The sequence below is a fragment of the Dendrobates tinctorius genome, unplaced genomic scaffold (genome assembly GCF_039654945.1).
Source record: "Dendrobates tinctorius isolate UK_male_01 unplaced genomic scaffold, ASM3965494v1 ptg000044l, whole genome shotgun sequence".
Lineage (NCBI taxonomy): Eukaryota > Metazoa > Chordata > Amphibia > Anura > Dendrobatidae > Dendrobates > Dendrobates tinctorius.
The window spans coordinates 4,974,080-5,001,339 of record NW_027361712.1 but is presented as its reverse complement, the minus strand read 5'-3'; the positions used below and the strand labels follow the sequence as shown (position 1 = coordinate 5,001,339).

The 27,260-nt window shown below is 40.5% G+C and overlaps 1 protein-coding gene across 2 annotated transcripts in view; it reads left to right on the top strand.

Annotated features, from left to right (window-relative positions):
* Positions 1 to 27,260, top strand: part of CNTNAP4 (contactin associated protein family member 4) — a 1,095,419-nt gene that overhangs the window by 238,439 nt on the left and 829,720 nt on the right. For both annotated transcript variants that reach the window (XM_073575315.1, XM_073575314.1), the window contains exon 2: positions 3,843 to 3,953. In XM_073575315.1, the coding sequence (XP_073431416.1) occupies positions 3,843 to 3,953 (111 nt within the window). The remainder of the gene's footprint in view (positions 1 to 3,842; positions 3,954 to 27,260) is intronic.

Sequence of the window (27,260 nt, the reverse complement as noted above, 5' to 3'; positions counted from 1 at the left end):
ACAAATGGTCCATAAGTGTGGCTCAAAATAAAGAATGCTGTTCATTTTTTGTCTTTTATTTTTTTTTTGCATATTTTTAGAGAAAAAGATGCATGTGCTGCTAAAATGTTGCAAAATATGCGTGTATGGGGAGATTTCAAACATACATAAAATCACAAAAAAGGGGGAAGTGGGTGTAATTAAAGGGGTTTTCCCACCAACAAAATTTTATTTTAGTCAATAGATTTTGGAATAAAATTAACTTCCACAATTGGTTGTATTTAAATAAAATGTTCCTGTGCTGAGATAACCTTATAAGGTTCTATTCTTTACATAATGGCTGACCTTTGGAGAATCTAATAGCAGGATAGGTCTACAACATAAATGACAAAGTATAAAGATTCTGCACATGTGAATATAAAATTACTGCAGTTTTTATTGTTCACAAAATGTATATATAAGCAGTCTGGTCACAAGCCTGACAATAGAGTGTAATGTAAATCACAGTCTGTTTCCAAGGTTTATTAGTAGTTGCAAACTTGAAAAAAACTTAAATTCATTGAATAAATAACACTCAACTTCTTATGTACTCTTAAACATTGTAATGCTCACAAAACATTTAAAAACAAACCATGGCACATGTAATACCGAATTAGACTGGCTTTTTAGTATATTTTATGTGAAGTCTGGGGAAACTGGATGTAGACAGAACCCTTACGGAACGATTGAGGATAATGAAGTAGGTCTGCAACTTTGGACTCTGAATGCTATTTCTGGTGATGCCCATCTTTTATTCCGGACACAATAATGTAGTCTACTGTGCTATTGTGTTCAGCATTAAAGACAGATACCACCAACAATAGCGTCAGATTGAGTCCAAAGTTGCAGACTTTGAACTTCACTTGCCATATTGTACTCAATGCCTCTGTCAGGGTTCCATCCCGTTTTTCTTGACTTCAGATGGAAGCCTCTTAGAAAAATAGTACAAAAATATAAAACATTTAAACTAAAGACTTTACAGAAAAGGAAATTATTTTTGGTGAAGATATCGGTTTTGTAACTTGGTCTTATGCAATGTAATCTAATAAGAAAAATAATCAGGAGATATGCAATAAACTTTTGTAGCTTTTATTTGCATTTTTGTTATGAATACTTACTTTGACAATATTAGATTCAGTGTAATGTCACCTTAGCAGTCTGAATTCCATACCGGATCATTTTATATTGCATTCATTTAGATGCACCACCCTTAGCGTTATATAATGAATCACCAGCTATCATTTTTGTGATTAAATATAATCATGTTTAGCGCTGATGATAAAGTATAACCAGATTGACTTACAACACCCAGAGAGATACTCAACATCTGTTAAGTTCATTTGGTCTGCACGTCTTGAAAGTGATTTGTATCGGGAATGACAGATGTCAGTATATACATTCCACAACATGATAGCCCTGCTAGATTCAAAGTTGTTCATTGAAATCTCCACGGAGAAACTCACGAAGGTAGACTGTAAAAAATCATTGGCACAAGCAACCAGGGGATGAGAAAAATAAATAGATGTAATAAAGCTGAAATAATATAGATAATAATATAGATGGCCAGCTGGATACTTGCAAAAATAGTTTGACTTTCCAAAGGGTTGCTGTATTGAAACTTTACTTTATTTCAAATTTAATAACTTATTATTTGCATATTAATTATGAAAATTAAAATGTACCCATTTAGTAAAGAATTTGTGAGACTTATTGTTTACAATTATCTATAATGACAATTTTTCCTACTCTGGTTAGTGGCATACAAGAATAAAGTCCACAATACAGATTAAAATCAGCACCCCATTATATTTTCAGCTTTTTCCATTTAGGAAAGAATGGCCTTATGTTTTGTTGGAAGTTTTTTATAAGTTATTGTCACAAGGAAGCAAAGGTGATGGGACAAAAGAGAACTAAGTCCCTTTTCACTAAGTATTGTAACTGTATGGGTGATGCCAGACTCTACGATGGAAACCAGACAGAATCCATTAGAGTCAATCTGGTCCTTCAGACTTGGTGTTTGCCATGTCAATCAAGGATTCTGGGCATCCATTATTTGTATTATTCTGCTACAAAGCAGACCAATGAAATTAAGAAGGTTGAACGCTATCTCAGTTCTAACCTGTGATGTACATGTACAGTGCCTTGCGAAAGTATTCGGCCCCCTGGAGCTTTTCATCCTTTTCCCACATATCATGCTTCAAACATAAAGATACCAAATGTAAATCTTTGGTGAAGAATCAACAACAAGTGGAACACAATTGTGAAGTTGAACGAAATTTATTGGTTATTTTAAATTTTTGTGGAAAGTCAAAAACTGAAAAGTGGGGCGTGCAATATTATTCGGCCCCTTTAACTTAATACTTTGTTGTGCCACCTTTTGCTGCGATTACAGCTGCAAGTTACTTGGGGTAGGTCTCTATCAGTTTTGTACATCGAGGGACTTTAACTCTTACCCATTCTTCCTTGGCAAACAGCTCGAGCTCAGTGAGGTTTGATGGAGATCGTTGTGAACAGCAGTTTTCAGCTCTTTCCACAGATTCTCGATTGGATTCAGATCTGGACTTTGACTTGGCCATTCTAACACCTGGATATGTTTATTTAATTTAACGTCATTTAATGCATGTAGTCCACGTGGCACAATATTTTAGGTGCCCACCGTCTGGTATGTGGTCGCAAGTTGCTGATGGGCAGTGTTGGACCTCCCCATTGCTGCCATCTTGGCACTTCTGTGAAGCCGGCCACAGACTCTATATGCTGCAATCATATTGACCTGATAAATCACGAAAATCATACTGACCTGAAGAATCATATTGCCTTGTCATTTTTACACTACAATAAATACCATAAAAGCAAAAACAAAATTGTTTAAAATGAAATATGATGTCTTTAAAAACTGCAACTCATTCCATGAAAAATAAGCCATGACTTGGCAATGTCAATAACAAAATTAAAAAAAGTTATGTATTTCCTAAAAAGCAGACAAAAAGCTAAAGAGCAAAAAAGTAAAAATTGCCTAGTCATAAATTGGTTAATTTACATTGATTGTAAGAAGTCTAGAATAAAGAATTGCCTCGAGTGTGGCAGTTCAGAATAGTTATCCATATGAATATTGCATAGCAGTATTTCTCCTTGGTTTGGCTGGTAATGAATAAATGTCATGCTACAGTAGATACAAGGATAGCAATTGATATTCATCTTGTGAAATGCTCCAGAAAATCTCACATAATTAGAGAATTCTGGATATCCTTAAGCACGGATGATTTATATCAAAGATAAGTAAGGTGAGCTGAGCAAGCAAGGCTTTTATAATTGTAGGCGGGTTTTTAGCTTTTTCTTGACTTTTCTCTCATTATTGAAAAGCTTTTCTGATCTTCTATGAACTGTAAAATGCTTGCAGTGTGGGCAAGCGAATGGAAACACTCTATGCATTGCACAAAGTTAAGAGATCAAATACAAATTTTACAAAATGTCTTTTATATTGACAAAGTGGCATTATCAAATCATTTTTGTTTTGTTAATAAGAAAAGAGTACTGCATTTTATTTTTGTTGTTTAGAGCAATGATTATACTTATTATAATATTTTGTCGTGGCAAACAACAGAAATCTGCATTTTGACTGTTTTTTTCTGGAATCATGTAAAAGGAAATCTGATGCAAGTTGTATATTTTTTTGTGACCTTACATTTAGAGCTGCCCAAGTAACTGTGTAGTTACAAGCTTAAATTTGGAGAGTTACAAATCATGTTAATGTGCTAGAAATGAAGAATAATGCATAAGATTTAAGAAAGTTAATTCAGTGTTACTGGTTTTTTTTTTTAACACAGATGAATGTGATGGCCAGCTTGCATCATCTCTCCCTCCATCCTCTTTTACCAGTTCATCAGAACTTTCCAGCACTCATAGTGCTGGGTATGCTAGGTTAAACAGAAGAGATGGTAAGTTTTTGTTGTTTTTGTTATTATATTGCTTGTTATTTTATTGCATATAGAAAATGCAGAAGTATATCATAGTATTGCTATCAGATTTTTAAATTGCCCATGAAAAGCTAATCATGAATATTTTGATACTTGTGATCAGTTAATATTTCCAAAGGAACAACTTTGGGACTGATGGTCTTCCTCCAACTAGTACAGAAGATAAGTATTTTAAAATTTCTATTGGCATCTATAGCAAAAAAATTGGTTTCATCAACGTTATGAGCTATGCTCTATGTGATGGTCTGTTAGCTGGAGAACAGGTAGAAGATGGTCTCTTTTTCTTTCAGGGTATCAAGACCATTTGGATTAACTAACCAGCCATTTTAAATACGTTGTCGACTTCATCATTATAGGCATGGTTTTCTGTTATTTGCTGATGTAGAGCAAAATATTACAGAGTCTTCTCCTTTTCTAATTATAGATTGGAGAGCGCTTAAGATCTTAAAATTGTAGTTGATAGAATGGCATGTAACCAGGCTTGTTTCAAAGCTGGAGTAAATGAAAGTTTGATTGTTTCTTATTAAGGGGACTCTGTCAGCAGAGAATGACTGTTCAAACTAAGTCAGGCACCATGAGCTTTATAGCAGGGCCAATCATATACATACACCTTCTCACCTGATTGTTTAACCTCACCATGAAGCGATTAGCGGCTGGACTTAGTTTGAACAGTCATTCTCTGGTGACAGAGTCCCTTTAAGACCATATAAAATATCATAAGGAATACATGAGAAAAAGAGAAGCAAGCACACATATTGTTAGGTGCCGGGATTTTTCCGTTGCATGGGATAGATCCCAGGCCTTTTCTGGTGCTGTGGTCTCCCATTTAGGCTCAGTCGCTGGGATGACTGCTCAGCACAGACTCTGACCCCAGCACTTTGCCCAGGTTCATGTTGCACATGTAGTTGCGGCTGGCTCTCCAACTAAGCCTAAGTACAAATTTCATCCTACTGAGCATGTCCGGGATGTGGCGCATTCTCATTGGTGCTCGGACATCACCTTATCTTTTTAAGTAGCAGCTTCTGATTGGTCCAAAGGCAATGTCCTGTCTGTCTGGACTTGAGCTACATGTACACTAGTATGATGTGTGTTTGGTGTGTTGGTGGCTACTTTACCACCCTGTGTGCACATGTGCCGCTAATAGCACTGCGAGTGTCTGTCTAGACATACAATGTAGGGTGGGAACTCCCGCTTGAACGTAGCATCTGCATCAGGCATTCTCAGGTGCGTGTGCAGAAAGCACAACCATGTGTTAGAGCAGGCTCAACCACCAGCTTAGTCTTCCCTGGGGGGGTTAAGTTATAGGGACCTCACTTAGTATTTTATTTTCTAAACACCTCTGAAATCAAACAGGGTATAGTCCTTTGTGCGTTGCTTCATAGTACCGCTCTGTGGTGTAACAAAGCTTGGCACTTTGCGCTCTGTGCACACTGAGTGACATTTAACTCAGTGTGCTTAAAGTGTTTTCTCATAGCCTTGCTATGCCATTGTGCTAGTTGCGGTTTCTCCATCACCGCATGGTGGACACCGGGTTGCAAACATACCTTATTATTATTTCTTATTTGGTGCATTCCGCCAGCCCTAACATACATGGTAGTACAGTATAAGGTAAATGAAGTTACGGAGAAGATGAGGGGGTGTTCACCTGATCAGTTTGTGCATGTCATGTGACATGGGCACCGATGGGTGAGATTAGTGACGCGCTTCCGGTGTGAGCATGTTGAATGCCACTGTCAGAGACTGACAGCAGTATTTAACATGTTAACAGCCACAGGTGGATCGCAATTCCACCAGCAGCAGTTAGGGGCACAGGTCAGCTGTTCAAATCAGCTGACATGTGCTGGAAAAGTTGCGGGCTCACCGACAGAGCCTGCAGCAAGCAGGGGGAGTCAACCTTAGACGAAACTATACGTCTAAGGTGGGGAAGGGGTTAAAGATTATTATTGTTATTACACATTTTTTGTAGCGCTATTTATTCCATGGTGCATTACATGTGAAAAGGGGGTAAGTATAGACAAGTACAATAAACATGAGCAACACAAGACACACACAAGTGCAGAAGAAGAGAGGACCCTGCCCGCAAGGGCTCACAGTCTACAGGGGATGGGTGAGGATACACTAGAAGAGGGTAGAGTTGGTCGTGCGGCGGTTCAGTAGATTGAGGATCACTGCAACTGAGGATCACTGCAGGTTGTAGGCTTGTCGGAGGAGGTGGGTCTTCAGGTTCTTTTTGAAGGTTTCCATGGTAGGCGAGAATCTGATGTGTTGGTGTAGAGAGTTCCAGAGTATGGGGGAAGCACGGGAGAAGTCTTGTATGCGGTTGTGGGAAGAAGAGATAAGAGGGAAGTAGAGAAGGAGATCTTGAGAGGATCGAAGGTTGCATGTGGGTAAGTACCGGGAGACCATGTCACAGATATATGGAGGAGACAGGTTGTGGATGGCTTTGTATGTCATAGTTAGGGTTTTGAACTGAAGCCTCTGGACGATAGGAAGCCAATGAAGGGTTTGGCAGAGAGGAGAGGCTGGGGAATAACGGGGAGACAGGTGGATTAGTCGGGCAGCAGCGTGTAGGATGGATTGGAGTGGTGTCAGAGTGCTAGAGGGGAGGCCAAAGAGTAGGAGGTTGCAGTAGTTGAGGCGGGAGATGATAAGGGTGTGCACTAGTGTTTTTGTGGTTTCATGGTCAAGGAATGCCTGTCTAATCAGGCTTGTGAAGAATATTGGAGATATAATTTCATACCAATCATTTGTATCCTATTTTGCCTGGAATTATAAAACCCTTCCTTTGTCCCTTACTGACAAAGAACAGGGCTCAGCAGGAAGCCCACATTCTCAAAGCTTCAAGGAAAAAACTGTCACCTAGCTCAGCAGGGGGGCCAAGTCTCAAAGGCTGTGAGTGAAATATCTTACACCTTCATCAGCTCAGAGCAGGACAAAGACCTTCTTGCCATATAGAGTCCTGCTGAAGCTGCAGACACCAACATAATTCCATGAGTTATGGAGATGCTATACATCCTAGCCAAACATCGTGTATATTTCTGAGATCCCCAGAACATGACAAACACCCTCATGGGTCTTGACCTGTTTTACTACCCAGCAGTATGTAAATACATATAACAGCTAGTAGAAACCAGATAGCAAAGCTGTGTTTGGTCTAATGTGCAGCAGGGGCCCAGCCGGATTTGATGGTGCCAAAACAACCTCCCTTGGACCGCACATTAAGGAGTTATGACTAGTGTTGAGCATTCCGATACCGCAAGTATCGGGTATCGGCCGATACTTGCTGTATCGGAATTCCGATACCGACTTCCGATATTTTTTCAATATCGGAATTCGGCATCGGAATCGGAAGTTCAGTTGATTGACGGCCTGACGTCATCATGATGCGCGGTGTGTGCGCATCATGATGCGCCGTCATTTCGGGCCTTCCGGGGGTCTCTGCCGGCCTGCCGGGGGGCTGTGCCGGCCTGCCGGGGGGCTGTGTGGACTGCCCGGGGTCTCTGCCGGCCTGCCGGGGGGCTGTGCCGGCCTGCCGGGGGGCTGTGCACCCTGTGGGGGTCTGTACCGGCCTGCCGGGGGGCTGTGCCGGCCTGCCGGGGGGCTGTGCTGATGTCCGGGGGTCTGTGCAAGCATCGTCCGATGGGACTACAAGTCCCATCGGGCGATGCCTGCTACCATGACAGTTATTGACACATTAGCCAATGATGGGACAGTAGTAGTCCCATCATCCGGCTAATGTGTTAAATGTTAAAAAAAAAAAAAAAAAAAAAAAAAATACTACATACATACTACATGCTACATACATACTACATATATACTACATACATACTACATACATACTACATGCATGCTACATACATACTACATATATACTACATACATACTACATACATACTGCATGCTACATACATACTACATACATACTACATACATACTACATGCATGCTACATATATACTACATGCTACATACATACCACATACATACTACATGCATGCTACATATATACTACATGCATGCTACATACATACTACATATATACTACATGCATGCTACATACATACTACATGCTACATGCATGCTACATACATACTACATACATGCTACATATATACTACATACATACTACATATATACTACATGCATGCTACATATATACTACATACATACTACATATATACTACATGCATGCTACATATATACTACATATATACTACATACATGCTACATATATACTACATACATACTACATATATACTACATACATGCTACATATATACTACATGCTACATACATACCACATACATACTACATACATGCTACATATATACTACATGCATGCTACATACATACTACATATATACTACATGCATGCTACATACATACTACATGCTACATACATACTACATACATACTACATACATACTACATGCTACATACATACCACATATATACTACATACATACAATACATTCATACAATACATACATAGACATACAGTACATATAACATAGAGTAACATACTTACCAATACTTGTCACATTGTTCCCCGAAGCCATTGTCTTTCCGGAATAAATATTAACATAACAAACCACAAAAATACTCACCCACGATCCGAAGCAGTCCACGAGTGTGTCCCACGACGATCTTGGGTAGAGAACTGCAGCATCAGATGATGCTGCCGTTCTCTACGGGCTGCAGGAATCCAATGACGGAAGGTAGGTATCCTTCCGCACTGTATTCCTCCGCCACTTAAAAAAAAAAAAGTCCCTAGTCTCACTTTATGCCATTGCTGTGTGGGAATTTCCCACACAGCAATGGCATAAAGTGAGACTAGGGACTTTTTTTTTTTTTAAGTGGCGGAGGAATACAGTGCGGAAGGATACCTACCTTCCGTCATTGGATTCCTGCAGCCCGTAGAGAACGGCAGCATCATCTGATGCTGCAGTTCTCTACCCAAGATCGTCGTGGGACACACTCGTGGACTGCTTCGGATCGTGGGTGAGTATTTTTGTGGTTTGTTATGTTAATATTTATTCCGGAAAGACAATGGCTTCGGGGAACAATGTGACAAGTATTGGTAAGTATGTTACTCTATGTTATATGTACTGTATGTCTATGTATGTATTGTATGAATGTATTGTATGTATGTAGTATATATGTGGTATGTATGTAGCATGTAGTATGTATGTAGTATGTATGTAGTATGTATGTAGCATGTAGTATGTATGTAGCATGCATGTAGTATATATGTAGTATGTATGTAGCATGCATGTAGTATATATGTAGCATGTATGTAGTATGTATGTGGTATGTATGTAGCATGTAGTATGTATGTAGCATGCATGTAGCATGTAGTATGTATGTAGCATGCATGTAGTATATATGTAGCATGTATGTAGTATGTATGTGGTATGTATGTAGCATGTAGTATGTATGTGGTATGTATGTAGCATGTAGTATGTATGTAGCATGCATGTAGTATGTATGTAGTATGTATGTAGCATGCATGTAGCATGTAGTATGTATGTAGCATGCATGTAGTATATATGTAGTATGTATCATGTAGTATGTATGTAGCATGCATGTAGTATATATGTAGTATGTATGTTGCATGTAGTATGAATGTAGCATGTATGTAGTATGTAGTATGAATGTAGCATGTATGTAGTATGTAGTATGAATGTAGCATGTAATTTTTTTTTTTTTTTTTTTTTACATTTAACACATTAGCCGGATGATGGGACTACTACTGTCCCATCATTGGCTAATGTGTCAATCACTGTCATGGTAGCAGGCATCGCCAGATGGGACTTGTAGTCCCATCGGACGATGCCTGCACAGACCCCCGGAGCCTGCACAGACCACCGGCAGGCCGGCACAGCCCCCCGGCAGGCCGGCACAGCCCCCCGGAGCCTGCACAGACCACCGGCAGGCCGGCACAGACCACCGGAGCCTGCACAGCCCCCCGGAGCCTGCACAGACCACCGGCAGGCCGGCACAGACCACCGGAGCCTGCACAGACCCCCTGGCAGGCCGGCACAGCCCCCCGAAAGGCCCGTACAGACCCCAGAGAGGCTGTACAAGGGCAGGAAAGGGTTTTTCTTATTCCGATACCGGAAGTCCCATAGACTTGAATGGGACTTCCGGTATCGGAATCGGCGATACCGATACTTTTTTTAAAGATCGGCCGATACCATCCGATACGATACTTTGAAGTATCGGATGGTATCGCTCAACTCTAGTTATGACACATCATAGGTTTGGAGTTTTTAGTTGCAAGGGGAGGGGATTTAAGATCAGCCCAGAGGGAAGGAGAGGAGTGACCCTCAGGGGTTAAATAATCATATAAAGCATTGCCTATTGCTCTTCTTTGGGGAGGTCACAACAACATATTATATGGGGAGAAGTCAAGGAACAGATGGTACCACAAGCCTTCCATGTGGCAGCCCCTCCCTCGAAAGCCAGGCCTTTCATCTACTGGTAACTGATCCATATATTATGCTTCTAACCTTTGTCCTTCAATCTTTATTTGTGTATCTGACAATTCTATATGTATAACCATTGTGTATATAGAATATTGTCTAGCATGCCCTTAAGGCAATTAGATATATAATTTAACCTTGGGATGCTATTTTATCTTGATCCACAAATCCACACATCTTTTTCTTGATTTAATTTTCCATGGTACTGAAGCTGGTTTCTGGCCCAAAATAATGCCATTAATGGACTGGGTCTATATCTAATGAGGTTCTGGTGGCAGTTCTACCAGGCTGGCAGTGCTATGTTTCAATGGTGCTAGTGAAAGGGGCCTCTCAGCCGATCAAATTTGTGTGCAAGTGTGGTGCCACTGTGTGAGTTGCATCCTCTCAGTCCCCTGCCTCCCTGGGCCAGGGATGTCTGTGTAAAACTGTACCAAGCTGACCTTAAGTGTCCCCAAGAGTGCAGAACATGATGTTGGTGAAAGTGACGAGACAGCATTACGTGATCCGTCTGATACAATAGTGATGTCAGTCAGGGTGGCGAGGTGGGGGTTTATCACAAGGCTTTTAAACTGTCAACATAGATCGTGAATTCTAAATGAGCCCTAAAATTAAAAGTGTAAATAACATCTAGATTAATCAGCACTAGTGATAAGGAAATCTTTATTGTTAATTGCGTCAGCTTAGCCAGATTTTACCCCCCAAATTATTTGCAGCACATTAATTAGTCATAGAAAAAAAAAGGTTGAAGTCAGCTCACCTTTCTGCTATGTGCAGCTTGTCTCACCATCAGCCAACGCCCTGCAGGGATCCAAGTGAGCTTAAGGAAACATCAGTACAAAAAATGGAAGGATCCAGTGATGTCGGGTGACGGTTAAAAACAAAAATTTATTGTCAAAATGGCATTAAAATATTCTCAGGCACATAATGTCTGGCAACACTGCATGGAAACACAGATCTACGCGTTTCGACGTAAAGCCTTTATCAAGATCTGGCTGTGTGCACACTGAACAGCATATTAATATGGTGGCCAATAATGGGATTGGCTGGACAATTAAGTGCTATAATATATGCATTTTACAATAGTAAAAAACAAAAAAAGATTATAGATTATCTCTTCAATGACCACTCAGTAGTTCCAACCTACCATGCGCTCCCCAAGATACATAAAAACACACTTCCTCCACCTATGAGACCAATTGTGGCTGGCATAGGATCTCTGGGGGAGTGCTTGGGTTCCTGGGTGGATCATTATCTTCAACCCCTGGTTCAATCTACACCTAGTTACATAAGAGACTCCAAATATATAGCTACAATTTTCAATACTTTTAAATGGCAAAAAAACTTCAAATGGTTATCATGTGATGTCATAGGCTTGTGTCCTTCTATCGTTCATGATACTGCAATGACCAGCCTCGCATATCACCTGGATATGTACAGTATTTATGATGTGGAGATTAATGAATTCCTTCTGTTAGCAACAGAGTTTTTATTAAAACATAACTATTTTTCCTTTGATGAAAAGTTTTTTCTACAGAAGACCGGTGTCAATATGAAGGCCAAATTTTCACCCTCCCTGGCAAATATTGTTATGTGTCACTGGGAGGAACTATTTTTGTACAATGAAAAAAATCCGTATGTTAAAAACATTATCTGGTTGGGTCGTTATATCGGCAACCTCCTTCTGGTTTGGGATGGCACACAGGAGGAAGCCACCAAATTTATGGAGTATATTGGTGAAATTCAATTTAATTTAAAATTCACTTATTTTTTTCATGAATGTTCCATTAATTTTTTGGTTTTGACTTTGACTGGGAATGCTATTAATCATACAGTTGCTTTATCACCTTATGAAAAACCCACAGCAAGCAACTCTACTCTTATCTTATGGCCAATTCCTGCCATCCCCCGCATGTAATTAAAAATCTTCCTTTTGGGGAACTTATAAGATTAAAATGGAATTGTACTAGTAAGGATGTTTTTTCAAAACAATCTAATATAGTTTGCAACAAATTATCTACGAGGGGCTATAATAGTGATAATCTTAATAAAGCTATGGAAAAAGTAAATATTATCAAACGGGAACGGCTTTTAAAAAACAAAAAAGAAAACTAACAAATTTTCAAATTCTCCCATTACCTTTAGCACCCAATGTAGTTTGCAATACAGACAGATCGTTTCAATTATACAGAATATCTCCCTGTCTTAAATCAAGATGTGAAACTTAAAACTATTTTAAAAAATCTGGTGCGTTTTGTTTCCAGAAAGGCTCCAACTTTAGGCTCAATTTATCTCCTAGTCTTTTTCAGAGCAATGTTGCTGGAGAAAACTCTCGAAAAAAACTGGTTAAATATTATAGGTTTTGGGGGTGTGGCTTGAGCGCTGAAGATGGTGGTATCTTGAGTGCTGGGCTCCCGGACAGTCATCCCAATAAAGCAACCCTTACGGTGCAACAGAAGACCTTTACCCCAGAGTACCTGAAAAGAAAATCCACATACCCCTGAGGACCGTCTACCTCCATTTCCAGAGAATTTGAGGAGCTATTTATAGAGTTACAGACCCCTGAAGTCGGTGGTGGTGAGAGAAAAGAAGTGGTGGGAAAAGCCAGCTCACTAGCTGACAGGGAATTACCTCACACGCAGAGTTACCTCACACGCAGTGGCGACAAAGCAACAAGAAACGGCTGAGAGTCTGGTTCGTGGTGAAGAAAGGACAGCAGGACCTGTGGAAGAAAGCGGCACCCCAGAGATACTGAGTGCGGCAAGTCAAAAGGAGATGCCAGAGACCGGACATAAGGCAGGAAAATGGCGGTGACACCTGCTGAATAAGAAGGGCCAGACACGCGGTGAGTGGCAGCAGCAGAGGCATAACTGAGAGACTGACATTAATCCCTGTAAATAAACGACAGAAGGGGAAACAGCTTGGCTGCCTCAGAGTGAACTTCTATTGTTAAACCTAGGGTCAGGCAGTGATTGATAAAGCATACAATTAAAACTGGTGACCCTGAGGTACAGTAGGAGATACATTGGAACTGAGTTGGGAGGCAGAAATCAGCCTGATTCAGCGTGAGCCAGAGGTCAACTATATAACTGGATTGAAATAACTAGTATAACACAGCCATACTGTGTTGAATTCTATAAACTCCTCATCGTCCCTGGCATATTTACTTATATGTGCTTAATAGATAAAGCAGTGAAATAGAGAAAGATATTATTTACAACACTGCCAACTGTTGCAGAAGTATAACATTAAAGTCCTTCTAATCTCTTCGAACTGAACTGTTATTATAGTACTTATATACACTCACTGGCCACTTTATTAGGTACACCATGCTAGTAAGGGGTTGGACCCCCTTTTGCCTTCAGAACTGCCTCAATTCTTCGTGGCAGAGATTCAACAAGGTGCTGGAAGCATTCCTCAGAGATTTTGGACCATATTGACATGATGGCATCACACAGTTGGCGCAGATTTGTCGGCTGCACATCCCTGATGCGAATCTCCTGTTCCACCACATCCCAAAGATGCTCTATTGGATTGAGATCTGGTGACTGAGGAGGCCATTTGAGTACAGTAAACTCATTGTCATGTTCAAGAAACCAATCTGAGATGATTCGAGCTTTATGACATGGCGCATTATCCTGCTGAAAGTAGCCATCAGATGTTGGGTACATTGTGGTCATAAAGGGATGGACATGGTCAGCAACAATACTCAGGTAGGCTGTGGCGTTGCAACGATGCTCAATTGGTACCAAGGGGCCCAAAGAGTGCCCAGAAAAAATTCCCCACACCATGACACCACCACCACCAGCCTGAACCGTTGATACAAGGCAGGATGGATCCATGCTTTCATGTTGTTTACGCCAAATTCTGACCCTACCATCCGAATGTCGCAGCAGAAATCGATACTCATCAGACCAGGCAACGTTTTTCCAATCTTCTACTGTCCAATTTCGATGAGCTTGTGCAAATTGTAGCCTCAGTTTCCTGTTCTTAGCTGAGAGGAGTGGTACCCAGTGTGGTCTTCTGCTGCTGTAGCCCATCTGCCTCAAAGTTCGACGCACTGTGCGTTCAGAGATGCTCTTCTGCCTACCTTGGTTGTAACGGGTGGCAATTTGAGTCACTGTTGCCTTTCTATCAGCTCGAACCAGTCTGCCCATTCTCCTCTGACCTCTGGCATCAACATGGCATTTCCGGCCACAGAACTGCCGCTCACTGGATTTTTTTTCTTTTTCGGACCATTCTCTGTAAACCCTAGAGATGGTTGTGCGTGAAAATCCCAGTAGATCAGCAGTTTCTGAAATTCTCAGACCAGCCCTTCTGGCACCAACAATCATGCCACGTTCAAAGGCACTCAAATCACCTTTCTTCCCCATACTGATGCTCGGTTTGAACTGCAGGAGATTGTCTTGACCATGTCTACATGCCTAAATGCACTGAGTTGCCGCCATGTGATTGGCTGATTAGAAATTAAGTCTTAACACACAGTTGGACAGGTGTACCTAATAAAGTGGCTAGTGAGTGTAGTGCCTTTTTACAAATACAGTGATTAACTTACTTATTGTAGGATCGCTTTCTCCTAATAAGCAAAATAAGTAATAACCTCCTTTCTGCTGTGGTCAAAACATTTATTCTGAAGAAAACCATTGAGTTTCTAGGAATTATATGTGGGTTTAAATTTACTGTTTGAACTATAAGATTTTTAGAACTCCGACTTGCTAAATTGCTTACAGAAGGAAGACCCTGTAAAATAGCTCATTTTGTGAACCTGTGACAGGAGCCCTGTAAATGGAAACTGGGGCCAATAGAGTTAAATCCACAAAAAAGGTGACTCCTCCACTGCTAGGGCTTCAAAATTCAGGGCTCCCAATAATTCAAGTCCAACATTAGATTCTTTAAATTCTATTAACTCCTTTAGGTCCATATCTATAAAAAAAGGAAACATGACCTCTAACTCCCTCAAAAAAATTTATATATGACATCCTACAGTAAAGTGATACAAGAAGGGCTGGACCCAAGACCTCTGGACCCAAAATATCAAAATGAGACCCAAGGTCCCCCACAAAATGCAAGCTCTATAGATGTTAATGTAGGGGGGCAGATATCTTTGGAGGAGGTGATGGACAGCTCTAAGTCATATAAAAGAAAGGGACCAGAGGAGGGAGCTTTGGGAGGCAGCCCTCGAGCAACAAGTTCAACCTGTGCGTCGCATAATTGCTCCCCCAACCATAGTCCTATTAAACCAAAAACGTGGGTGCCCGGAGTCTACTGGCTTAGGAGATCCTTCATTTTTATCGGTTAATTTTGATATGTTTTTGACATCAAACAAGGTAGCTACTGAGGGATTCATAGCTAATTTCTGCAAAGCCCTGACCGAGTCTATTAGACTCGGCTTAGAGGCGAACAAAGACTCCCTACAAGACATATGTAGGAGCTTCACACGGAGGTTTGAAAGCAATGAGACAAGAATAATAAAAGTGGAAAATAAATCAGAATCCTTGGCAAAAGAAAATTCGGATTAAAAATGGAGCTCCTATCTCTCAGATCAAAAATAACTGAAGAAACAATATTAAGATCAGGGGAATCCCAGAAAAAGTCTTGCAGAATGACCTTGCAGATAACGCCAAATCCCTTTTTAAAAAAACAGCTCCTTCTCTATCTGAGCTACAGCTCACTATAGACAGGATCCACAGGCTGCTGCGTCCACGAGGCATCGCCGCTGACAAACCGAGATCTTGCGCTTACATTTTTTCCAAACAAAAGAACTAATCTTGAAATCCATTAGAGAAAAGGGGTCCTTCCCGCCTCCATATAACAACCTCAAAATTTACTCGGATTTCTCAAAAGCCACGATGGAGGCTAGAAAGGCTTTTGGAGAAGTAACGTCCAAACTTAGAGATCTGGGAACCCCCTATAGATGGGGATTCCCGACTAAATTGCTGGTTTGGCACAAGGGAAAGAATATCCCTCTCTTTACAATAGAAGAGGGTTTAGACTTTGTACACTACCTCCAAGAAGAACTAGCCCACAAAGATAAGGGATGAACACTACGCCTTAATCTCCTCATAGGTATTGTCTACATGCCTTTAGTCTTATTACGTATAGTGTTGGGGTGACTGGGCGGGTTCTTTGCCACAATTCTGGTTTGTTCCCCCCAAACTAGAGAGAGGTCTCACTGGAGGTGTGATCCCTCAGGAGAGCTCTACTTGAGTTGAACAAAGTTTTGTTTGAAATATCACTGTGCAGGTTTAGGCTTAGTTAAGAAAGTCTTTGATATTCTTCTTTGATTGTTCACATCTAGACTGTAATTTATAACTTGTAGGAACGTGGGCAGCAAATATGAAAGTAAAAATTCTATCATACAACGTTAGAGGCATAAATAGCCCGTACAAACGCTTTGCCACTTGGAAAGAGATAAAACAAGCACAGGCTGATATTGTTTGCCTCCAGGAGGTCAAGCTAGCCTTACTTGAAACACAAAAACTACCCCCCACATGTACAAATCACTTAAAGACAAAAAAAGGGCAGGGGTTATTACAATTATAAGCAAAGATGTCCCATTCCAATTGATCAGTGAGGAGATTGATCCTCAGGGTAGATTCCATATCCTGGATTGCAGCCTAACTTGTAAAATATATACAATAGTCAATGTGTATGCTCCAAGTAAGAGACAATTTCCCTTCTTTAATAAACTTATTACAAAAATAGATGAGGCCAAGAAGGGAGAGCTACTAATAGGGGATTTCAATATAGTGCCAAATGGAAATATGGATTTCTCGTCTACCGTGCGTCATTTGGCTCCAACTCTAAATAACTGGATCACCCAAAATGAACTTTTCGATGTCTTTAGATGTCTCAATTCAACCTCACGAGAATTTACACATTATTCGAATGTGCATAAAATATCATCCAGAATTGATCTCTTCTTAACTAATATTTTCTCATTACTTCAATTCAAAAAGCTTGAATTACTAAGCAAATCATTCTCTGACCACTCCCCAGTTATGAGGGAATTTACTCTAGGTCCCCCGACAAAAAATACATTTCTTTGGAAAACCAACCTGACATTGCTAAAAATCCCAGAATATAGAGAGATAATTAGGAATACTATTGATAACTACTTCCTTGATAACTCCACACCAGATGTTGACCCATTTATACTATGGAAAGCGCACAAAGCGGTCATTAGGGGTTGTTTACTGCAACTTTCAGCTAGGCTTAAAAAAAAGGGAAAAAATTTCCAACCTGCAATCCCAAATAAAAATAAAAGGAGCAACAAAATAAATCTGACTATCCATCTCATGCCATTCACTTAGAACTGATGAAGCTAAGGCAGGAACTTAGGGCGGAACTCATAACAGAGTATGACTCAATTGTTCGGGCATCCAAATCTAATGCTTATACGTCCACGAATAAGCCGACTAGATACATGCTTAACAAACTAATGCAAGAACGTATACATAGGAGAATAGACAAAATTAGATCTTCCTCAAGAGAACTTAAATACCATCCTTTGGACATTGCAGATGTATTTGCAGAATATTTTAGCAAGCTTTATAATCTAAAGTCTGACTCTGCAATGCCTAGCCCAGATCAAGCTGCCATATACTTTCTTCTCTGAGCTAAACCTTCCACAGATAACTCCCTCAGATTTAGAGCTATTAAATTCACCTTTCAGTGTGAAAGAAATAGTAGGCACTATAAACAAACTTAAATCACTGAAGTCTCGCAGCCCAGATGGGTTTATAAACGAATATTTTAAAATATTCTCAGATATTATTTCACCTCATTTGAAAACCCTTTTTGGCCATGCCTCGAAATTAGGAGTATTCCCTGCAGACATGTTGGAAGCATCTATAATAATAATACCAAAAGAAACTGGAGACATGGAAAAAGTCCAAAATTTCAGATCCATATCACTAATACATGGCAATATTAAGTTATATGCATAGCGTCTAAACAATATCATGCCTTACCTGGTTACAAAAGACCAAATTGGCTTCATTTTGGGCAGGCAGGCCTCCAATGGGACGCGAAGAATTATAAATTTGCTTAATCTGATAAAAACATCAAATATCCCCTCTTTGCTCGTAAGTCTTGATGCAGAAAAAGCATTCAATAGATTGAATTGGCAGTATCTAAAAACTTCTTTACTTAATTTTGGCTTTGATAATAAATCTATCTCCTCAATCTTTTCCCTGTATTCTCAACAGAATGCAAGAATTTATATTAACAACCATCTCTCTACGCAACTCCACATCTCAAATGGCACTAGGCAGGGCTGTCCTTTATCACCCTTACTATTTGCCCTCATGGTTGAGCCCCTGGCTGAAAAAGATAGGAGTCATAATTCTATATCTGGCATCAAAACACAGGAATGTCAGCATAAGATAACACTCTTTGCTGAAGACCTTATCATTTCAATCTCAGATCCAATAAACTCAATAAAAGCTTTGACCCAGGTCCTAGACCGATTCTCAAAAATTTCTTACTTTAAGATCAGTGCAGAGAAATCAAAAATTCTACCCTTCAATCTAAATAACACGGTAATTGAAAAAATCAAAAAGCAATCCAATTTTGTATGGGAAGAAAAGGGAATTACTTATTTGGGTATCACTATTACCACTAAACTTACATCCATTATCCCCACCAATATAGATAACCTTATTAAAACTATTTCTAAAGATTTCCATAGATTCAAAACTCATGACCTGACTAGTGTTGAGCATTCCGATACCGCAAGTATCAGGTATCGGCCGATACTTGCTGTATCGGAATTCCGATACCGACTTCCGATATTTTTTCAATATCGGAAGTCGGCATCGAAATCGGAAGTTCAAAGTTGATTGACAGCCAAAATGACGTCATCATGATGCGCGGTGTGTGCGCATCGTGATGCGCCGTCATTTCGGGCCTTCCGGGGGTCTCTGCCGGCCTGCCGGGGGGCTGTGTGGACTGCCCGGGGTCTGTACCGGCCTGCCGGGGGGCTGTGCCGGCCTGCCGGTGGTATGTGCACCCTGTGGGGGTCTGTACCGGCCTGCCGGGGGGCTGTGCCAGCCTGCCGGTGGTCTGTGCACCCTGTGGGGGTCTGTACCGGCCTGCCGGGGGGCTGTGCCGGCCTGCCGGGGGGCTGTGCTGATGTCCGGGGGTCTGTGCAAGCATCGTCCGATGGGACTACAAGTCCCATCGGGCGATGCCTGCTACCATGACAGTGATTGACACATTAGCCAACGATGGGACAGTAGTAGTCCCATCATCCGGCTAATGTGTTAAATGTTAAAAAAAAAAAAAAAATACTACATACATACTACATACATACTACATGCATGCTACATACATACTACATGCTACATACATACTACATGCATGCTACATACATACTACATGCTACATACATACTACATATATACTACATGCATGCTACATACATACTGCATGCTACATACATACTACATACATACCACATATATACTATATACATACTACATGCATGCTACATACATACTACATACATACTACATACATACTACATGCATGCTACATACATAACACATATATACTACATGCATGCTACATACATACTACATGCTACATACATACCACATACATACTACATACATACTACATACATACTACATGCATGCTACATACATACTACATGCTACATACATACTACATATATACTACATGCATGCTACATACATACTACATGCTACATACATACTACATATATACTACATACATACTACATACATACTACATGCATGCTACATACATACTACATACATACTACATGCATGCTACATACATAACACATATATACTACATGCATGCTACATACATACTACATGCTACATACATACCACATACATACTACATACATACTACATACATACTACATGCATGCTACATACATACTACATGCTACATACATACTACATATATACTACATGCATGCTACATACATACTACATGCTACATACATACTACATATATACTACATACATACTACATACATACTATATGCATGCTACATACATACTACATGCTACATGCTACATACATACTACATATATACTACATGCATGCTACATACATACTGCATGCTACATGCATGCTACATACATACTACATACATACTACATGCTACATACATACCACATATATACTACATACATACTACATACAATACATTCATACAATACATACATAGACATACAGTACATATAACATAGAGTAACATACTTACCAATACTTGTCACATTGTTCCCCGAAGCCATTGTCTTTTACGGAATAAATATTAACATAACAAACCACAAAAATACTCACCCACGATCCGAAGCAGTCCACGAGTGTGTCCCACGACGATCTTGGGTAGAGAACTGCAGCATCAGCTGATGCTGCCGTTCTCTACGGGCTGCAGGAATCCAATGACGGAAGGTAGGTATCCTTCCGCACTGTATTCCTCCGCCACTTAAAAAAAAAAGTCCCTAGTCACACTTTATGCCATTGCTGCGTGGGAAATTCCCACACAGCAATGGCATAAAGTGAGACTAGGGACTTTTTTTTTTTAAGTGGCGGAGGAATACAGTGCAGAAGGATACCTACCTTCCGTCATTGGATTCCTGCAGCCCATAGAGAACGGCAGCATCAGCTGATGCTGCAGTTCTCTACCCAAGATCGTCGTGGGACACACTCGTGGACTGCTTCGGATCGTGGTGAGTATTTTTGTGGTTTGTTATGTTAATATTTATTCCGTAAAAGACAATGGCTTCGGGGAACAATGTGACAAGTATTGGTAAGTATGTTACTCTATGTTATATGTACTGTATGTCTATGTATGTATTGCATGAATGTATTGTATGTAGTATGTATGTAGTATATATGTGGTATGTATGTAGCATGTAGTATGTATGTAGTATGTATGTAGCATGCATGTAGCATGCAGTATGTATGTAGCATGCATGTAGTATATATGTAGTATGTATGTGGTATGTATGTAGCATGTAGTATGTATGTAGCATGCATGTAGTATGTATGTAGTATGTATGTAGCATGCATGTAGTATATATGTAGTATGTATGTAGCATGTAGTATGTATGTAGCATGCATGTAGTATATATGTAGTATGTATGTAGCATGTAGTATGTATGTAGCATGCATGTAGTATGTATGTAGTATGTATGTAGTATGTATGTGGTATGTATGTAGCATGTAGCATGCATGTAGTATGTATGTAGTATATATGTGGTATGTATGTAGCATGTAGTATGTATGTAGCATGCAGTATGTATGTAGCATGCATGTAGTATATATGTAGTATGTATGTAGCATATATGTAGTATGTATGTAGCATGTAGTATGTATGTAGCATGCATGTAGTATATATGTAGTATGTATGTAGCATATATGTAGTATGTATGTAGCATGTAGTATATATGTAGTATGCATGTTGCATGCATGTAGTATATATGTAGTATGTATGTTGCATGTAGTATATATGTAGTATGCATGTTGCATGCATGTAGTATATATGTAGTATGTATGTTGCATGTAGTATATATGTAGTATGAATGTAGCATGTATGTAGTATGTAGTATGAATGTAGCATGTATGTAGCATGTAATTTTTTTTTTTTTTTTTTACATTCAACACATTAGCCGGATGATGGGACTACTACTGTCCCATCATTGGCTAATGTGTCAATCACTGTCATGGTAGCAGGCATCGCCCGATGGGACTTGTAGTCCCATCGGACGATGCCTGCACAGACCCCCGAAGCCTGCACAGACCACCGGCAGGCCGGCACAGCCCCCCGGCAGGCCAGCACAGTCCACCGGAGCCTGCACAGACCACCGGCAGGCCGGCACAGCCCCCCGGCAGGCCGGCACAGCCCACCGGAGCCTGCACAGACCACCGGCAGGCCGGCACAGCCCCCCGGCAGGCCGGCACAGCCCCCCGGAGCCTGCACAGCCCCCCCGGCAGGCCGGCACAGACCACCGGAGCCTGCACAGACCCCCTGGCAGGCCGGCACAGCCCCCGAAAGGCCCGTACAGACCCCAGAGAGGCTGTACAAGGCAAAAACAGGGTTTTTCTTATTCCGATACCGGAAGTCCCATAGACTTGAATGGGACTTCCGGTATCGGAATCGGCGATACCGATACTTTTTTTTAAGATCGGCCGATCCATTCCGATCTGATACTTTGAAGTATCGGACGGTATCGCTCAACTCTAGACCTGACCCTACTAGGAAAAATTTTAATAGTAAAGGTCTTAATCTTACCAAAAATTATTTATTTAGTTAGAACTATCCCTTTATGTCTCGTTTAAAACAAAAATTCAGAATTTAATTCAGCTCTTTGTATGGAAAAATAAAAAGGCAAGGATGGCAGCGGATATTTTATACAAAGCAAAGAGACATGGCGGACTCGCTTTGCCCAATATCTGGTCATACTACCAAGCGACACTCATCAAACTCAGTCAGGGATGGTTCAAAGAGAGTTCGCATCCGGCATGGCTGGATATAGAAAAAGCCAAAATAAATTATAATTCCATTCCAAAACTTCTTTTCAGTTACTTATTGGAATCTCGGCAGAAGGAGCACTACCATCCAATCCTCCGGGCTATATTCTCAGCCAGGAACATTCTGACTAAGCTATATAGGAAAGAGAATAAGGAGGATATGATTAGAAGAGTCCCTCTTTCCTTCTTGGCCCAGATTCACAATTTCACAATACCAGATACCTGGGATGAGGTATGCATAAAAAAGTTGGAGACTTATGGGATGGGAAAGAGTTTAGTACTTTTAGTGACCTTAAATCCAAATATCATCTGCCCTCGTCAGAAATATATTCTTTTTTCACGGTAAAAGAGAATATAAAAAAGCTGTTACGCAGCAGGGCTAAGAATCTGGAAATTGTCTCTTCATTAATAGTTAATGTTAGTCATAAGTTTAGAGTATTAAAAATATCTACTCACATTTTAACCGCTTCCCGACCGCCCACTGTAGATAAACGTTGGCGCTTACTGTTGGCGGTTTTGTGCCCCCCGGGACCCCCACATACCTTATAACGCGGGGATCCCGGTGCACAATGCATGCTGGGACCCTGACCTCATTGAGACCTGATTGGTTCAGGTCCTGATGACGTCAGCGTCACAGCAGCCAATGAGAGCGCTCGCTGGGAAAGCTGCTTGCTTCCCGGCAATCTCACTCATTGTAACGCGATTTCTCCTCTGATCTCACACTGACAGATGATCAGAGGTGAAGCAGCGTTACTGTGTGACTAGATCGCTGCCTGGCACAGGTGATCGCTGCCTGGCACAGCTGTGCCAGGCAGCGATCTTGTCACACAGTAACGCTGCTTCACCTCTCATCATCTGTCATTGTGAGATCAGAGGAGAAGTCGCGTTATTATGTGCCAGGCAGCGATCTTGTCACATAGTAACGCTGCTTCACCTCTGATCATCTGTCAGTGTGAGATCATAGGAGAAGTCGCGTTATTATGTGCCAGGCAGCGATCTTGTCACATAGTAACGCTGCTTCACCTCTGATCATCTGTCAGTGTGAGATCAGAGGAGAAGTGGCGTTACTATGAGTCAGATCGCAGGGCAGCGATCTTGTCACAAAAAGAAAAAAGTAAAGAAAAAAAAAGCAGGTACACAGGTTAGGGTTAGGGCTAGGGCTAGGGTTAGGGTTAGGGTTAGGGCTAGGGCTAGGGCTGTGATTAAGGTTATGGGTGTGTTGGTGTTAGATTTGTGGTTAGGGTTATGGTTAGGGCTGAGATTAGGGTTAGGGGTGTGTTGGGGTTAGGGTTGGAATTAGAATTGGGGGTTTCCACTGTTTAGGTATATCAGGGGCTCTGTAAATGCAATATGACGCCCGCAGACCATTCCATCAAAGTCTGCATTTCAGAACGTCACTACTTCCCTTCCGAGCCCCACCGTGTGCCCAAACAGTAGTTTTCTCCAACATATGGGGTACCAGCGTACTCAGGACAAATTGGACAACAACTCTTAGGGTCCAATTTCTCCTGTTACCCTTGTGAAAATAAAAATTGGGGGCTAAAAGATCATTTTTGTGGAAAAAAATGATTTTTTTATTTTCACGCCTCTACATTATAAACTTTACTGAAACACTTGGGGTTCAAAGTGCTCACCACACATCTAGATAAGTTCCTTGGGGGGTCTAGTTTCCAAAATGTGGTCACATGTGGGGGGTTTCCACTGTTTAGGTACATCAGGGGCTCTGCAAACGCGACATGACACCCGCAGACCATTCCATCAAAGTCTGCATTACAGAACAACACTACTTCCCTTCCGAGCCCCACCGTGTGCCCAAACAGTAGTTTTCTTCCACATATGGGGTACCAGTGTACTCAGAACAAATTGGACAACAACTTTTGGGGTCCAATTTCTCCTGTTACCCTTGTGAAAATAAGAAATTGGGGGCTAAAATATAATTTTATGGAAAAAAAATGATTTTTTTATTTTCATGGCTCTACGTTATAAACTTCTGTGAAGCACTTGGGGGTTCAAAGTGTTCACGACACATCTAGATAAGTTCTTTAAGGGGTCTGGTTTCCAAAATGGGGTCACTTGTGGGGGGTTTCCACTGTTTAGGTACATCAGGGGCTCTCCAAATGCGACATGGCATCCGATCTCAATTCCAGCCAATTCTGCAGTGAAAAAGTCAAACAGCACTCCTTCCGTTCTGAGCTCTGCCGTGTGCTCAAACAGTGGTTTAGCCCCACATACGGGGTATTGGCGTATTCGGGAAAAATTGCACAAAAGATTTTGTGGTTCATTTTCTCTTTTTACACTTGTGGAAATAAAAAAAATGGTTTTGAAGTAAAATGTTTGTGAAAAAAAGTTAAATGTTTATTTTTTCCTTCCATATTCCATTCATTCATGTGAAGCACCTGAAGGGTTAATAAACTTCTTGAATGTGGTTTTGAGTACATTGAGAGGTGCAGTTTTTAGAATGGTGTCACTTTTGGGTATTTTCTGTCATATTGACCCCCCAAACTCACTTCAAATGTGAGGTGGTCCCTAAAAAAAATGGTGTTGCAAATTTTGTTGTAAAAATGAGAAATTGCTGGTCAACTTTTAACCCTTATAACTTCCTAAAAAAAAAAATTATGTTTCCAAAATTGTGCAGATGTAAAGTAGACATGTGGGAAATGTTATTTATTAACTATTTTGTGCGATATCACTCTCTGATTTAAGGGCATAAAAATTAAAAGTTTGAAAATTGCAAAATTTTCTAAATTTTGATTTTTTTTTTAACAAATAAGCGCAGATCATATCTAAAAAATTTTACCACCATCATGAAGTACAATATGTCATGAGAAAACAATGTCAGAATCATTAGGATCCATTGAAGCGTTCTAGAGTTATGACCTCATAAAATGACACTGGTCAGAATTGAAAAAATTGGCCCGGTCATGAAGGCAAAAACAGGCTCAGGTGCGAAGGGGTTAACAAAGATACGTCCTTTTCAAAAAACAATTATATGCACAAATGGGAGCTTGATTTAAATATTATAGTCCAGCCAGAACAATGGGAGTACGTCATTAGGCATACCTATAAGTCTGCTATTTCTATGGCCTTACTGGAGTCCTTTTATAAAGTCATGAATAGATGGTACTATATGCCTATATGGCTATCCCATATTAATCAGGAGATATCATCCCAATGTTGGAGAGGATGTGGAAACCCTGGCAATTTTTATCATATCTTTTGGAGCTGTCCAAAACTAAAAATCCTCTGGAAGGAAGTCAAAATCCATTTTAATACTTTACATGATAGTGAAATTACTGTAACCCCGCAGATGGTACTTCTCTTTTTAGATCTGGAGAGTATCAATCCTTCAACCAAATATATAATGATTCACATCTTTCTTACAATAAAAAATTCATTAGCATTTTCTTTGGAAAAAATCGGATATCCCTTCCTTCTCAGATATTCTAGACACATTACATTTCCATAGCTCCACAGAAGAAAGATTTGCTTTTAATAGCAACTCTTTGAATAAATAGCACACAAAGTGGGCTCGGTGGAACTTAAAATTTTTGTATTTACAATAAGCTGCTCACGGTTTCTACAGGAATGCGACTAAGGTTAAGCTTTAAGTCAGGATTGGTAGTAGTGTTAGGTTATTTTAGTCTTTAGTTTAATACTATTAAGATAAATACAACAGTAAAATGTTTAATGTTTATGAAGTATATTGTATGGCATGTTTTGCAAAGCATCTACTATATAATTGTCTAATTCTGTCTGTCTGTCTGTCTGTCTGTAATGGAAATCCCACATCGCTGATTGGTCGCAGCAGTTAGGCCACAACCAATCAGCAACAGTTGCTTAGTCGTCATGTCAACACGGTCGCATTGCTTATTGTACAGGCACATTACAGCCGTTAAAGGCATCACTGCTGCATTGCTTATTACACAGGCACAGCCCTGTACATATCCTAGAGTACAATACATTAGGTAATTAGGTAACAGTAGAACAGTGACTGCAGCTCTGGGTGTTACTTGCGTACAATACATTAGGTGACAGCAGAAAAGTGAATGCAGCTCTGTGTGTAACTGGAGTACAATACATTAGGTAAGATCTGAACAGTGACTGCAGCTCTTGCTGTAACAGGAGTATAATACATTAGGTAAGAGCAGAAGGGTGACTGCAGCTTTGGGTGTAACTGGACTACAATACATTAGGTAAAAGCAGAACCGTGACTGCAGATCTGGGTGTAACTGGAGTACACTACATAAGATAACAGCAGATCTGTGACT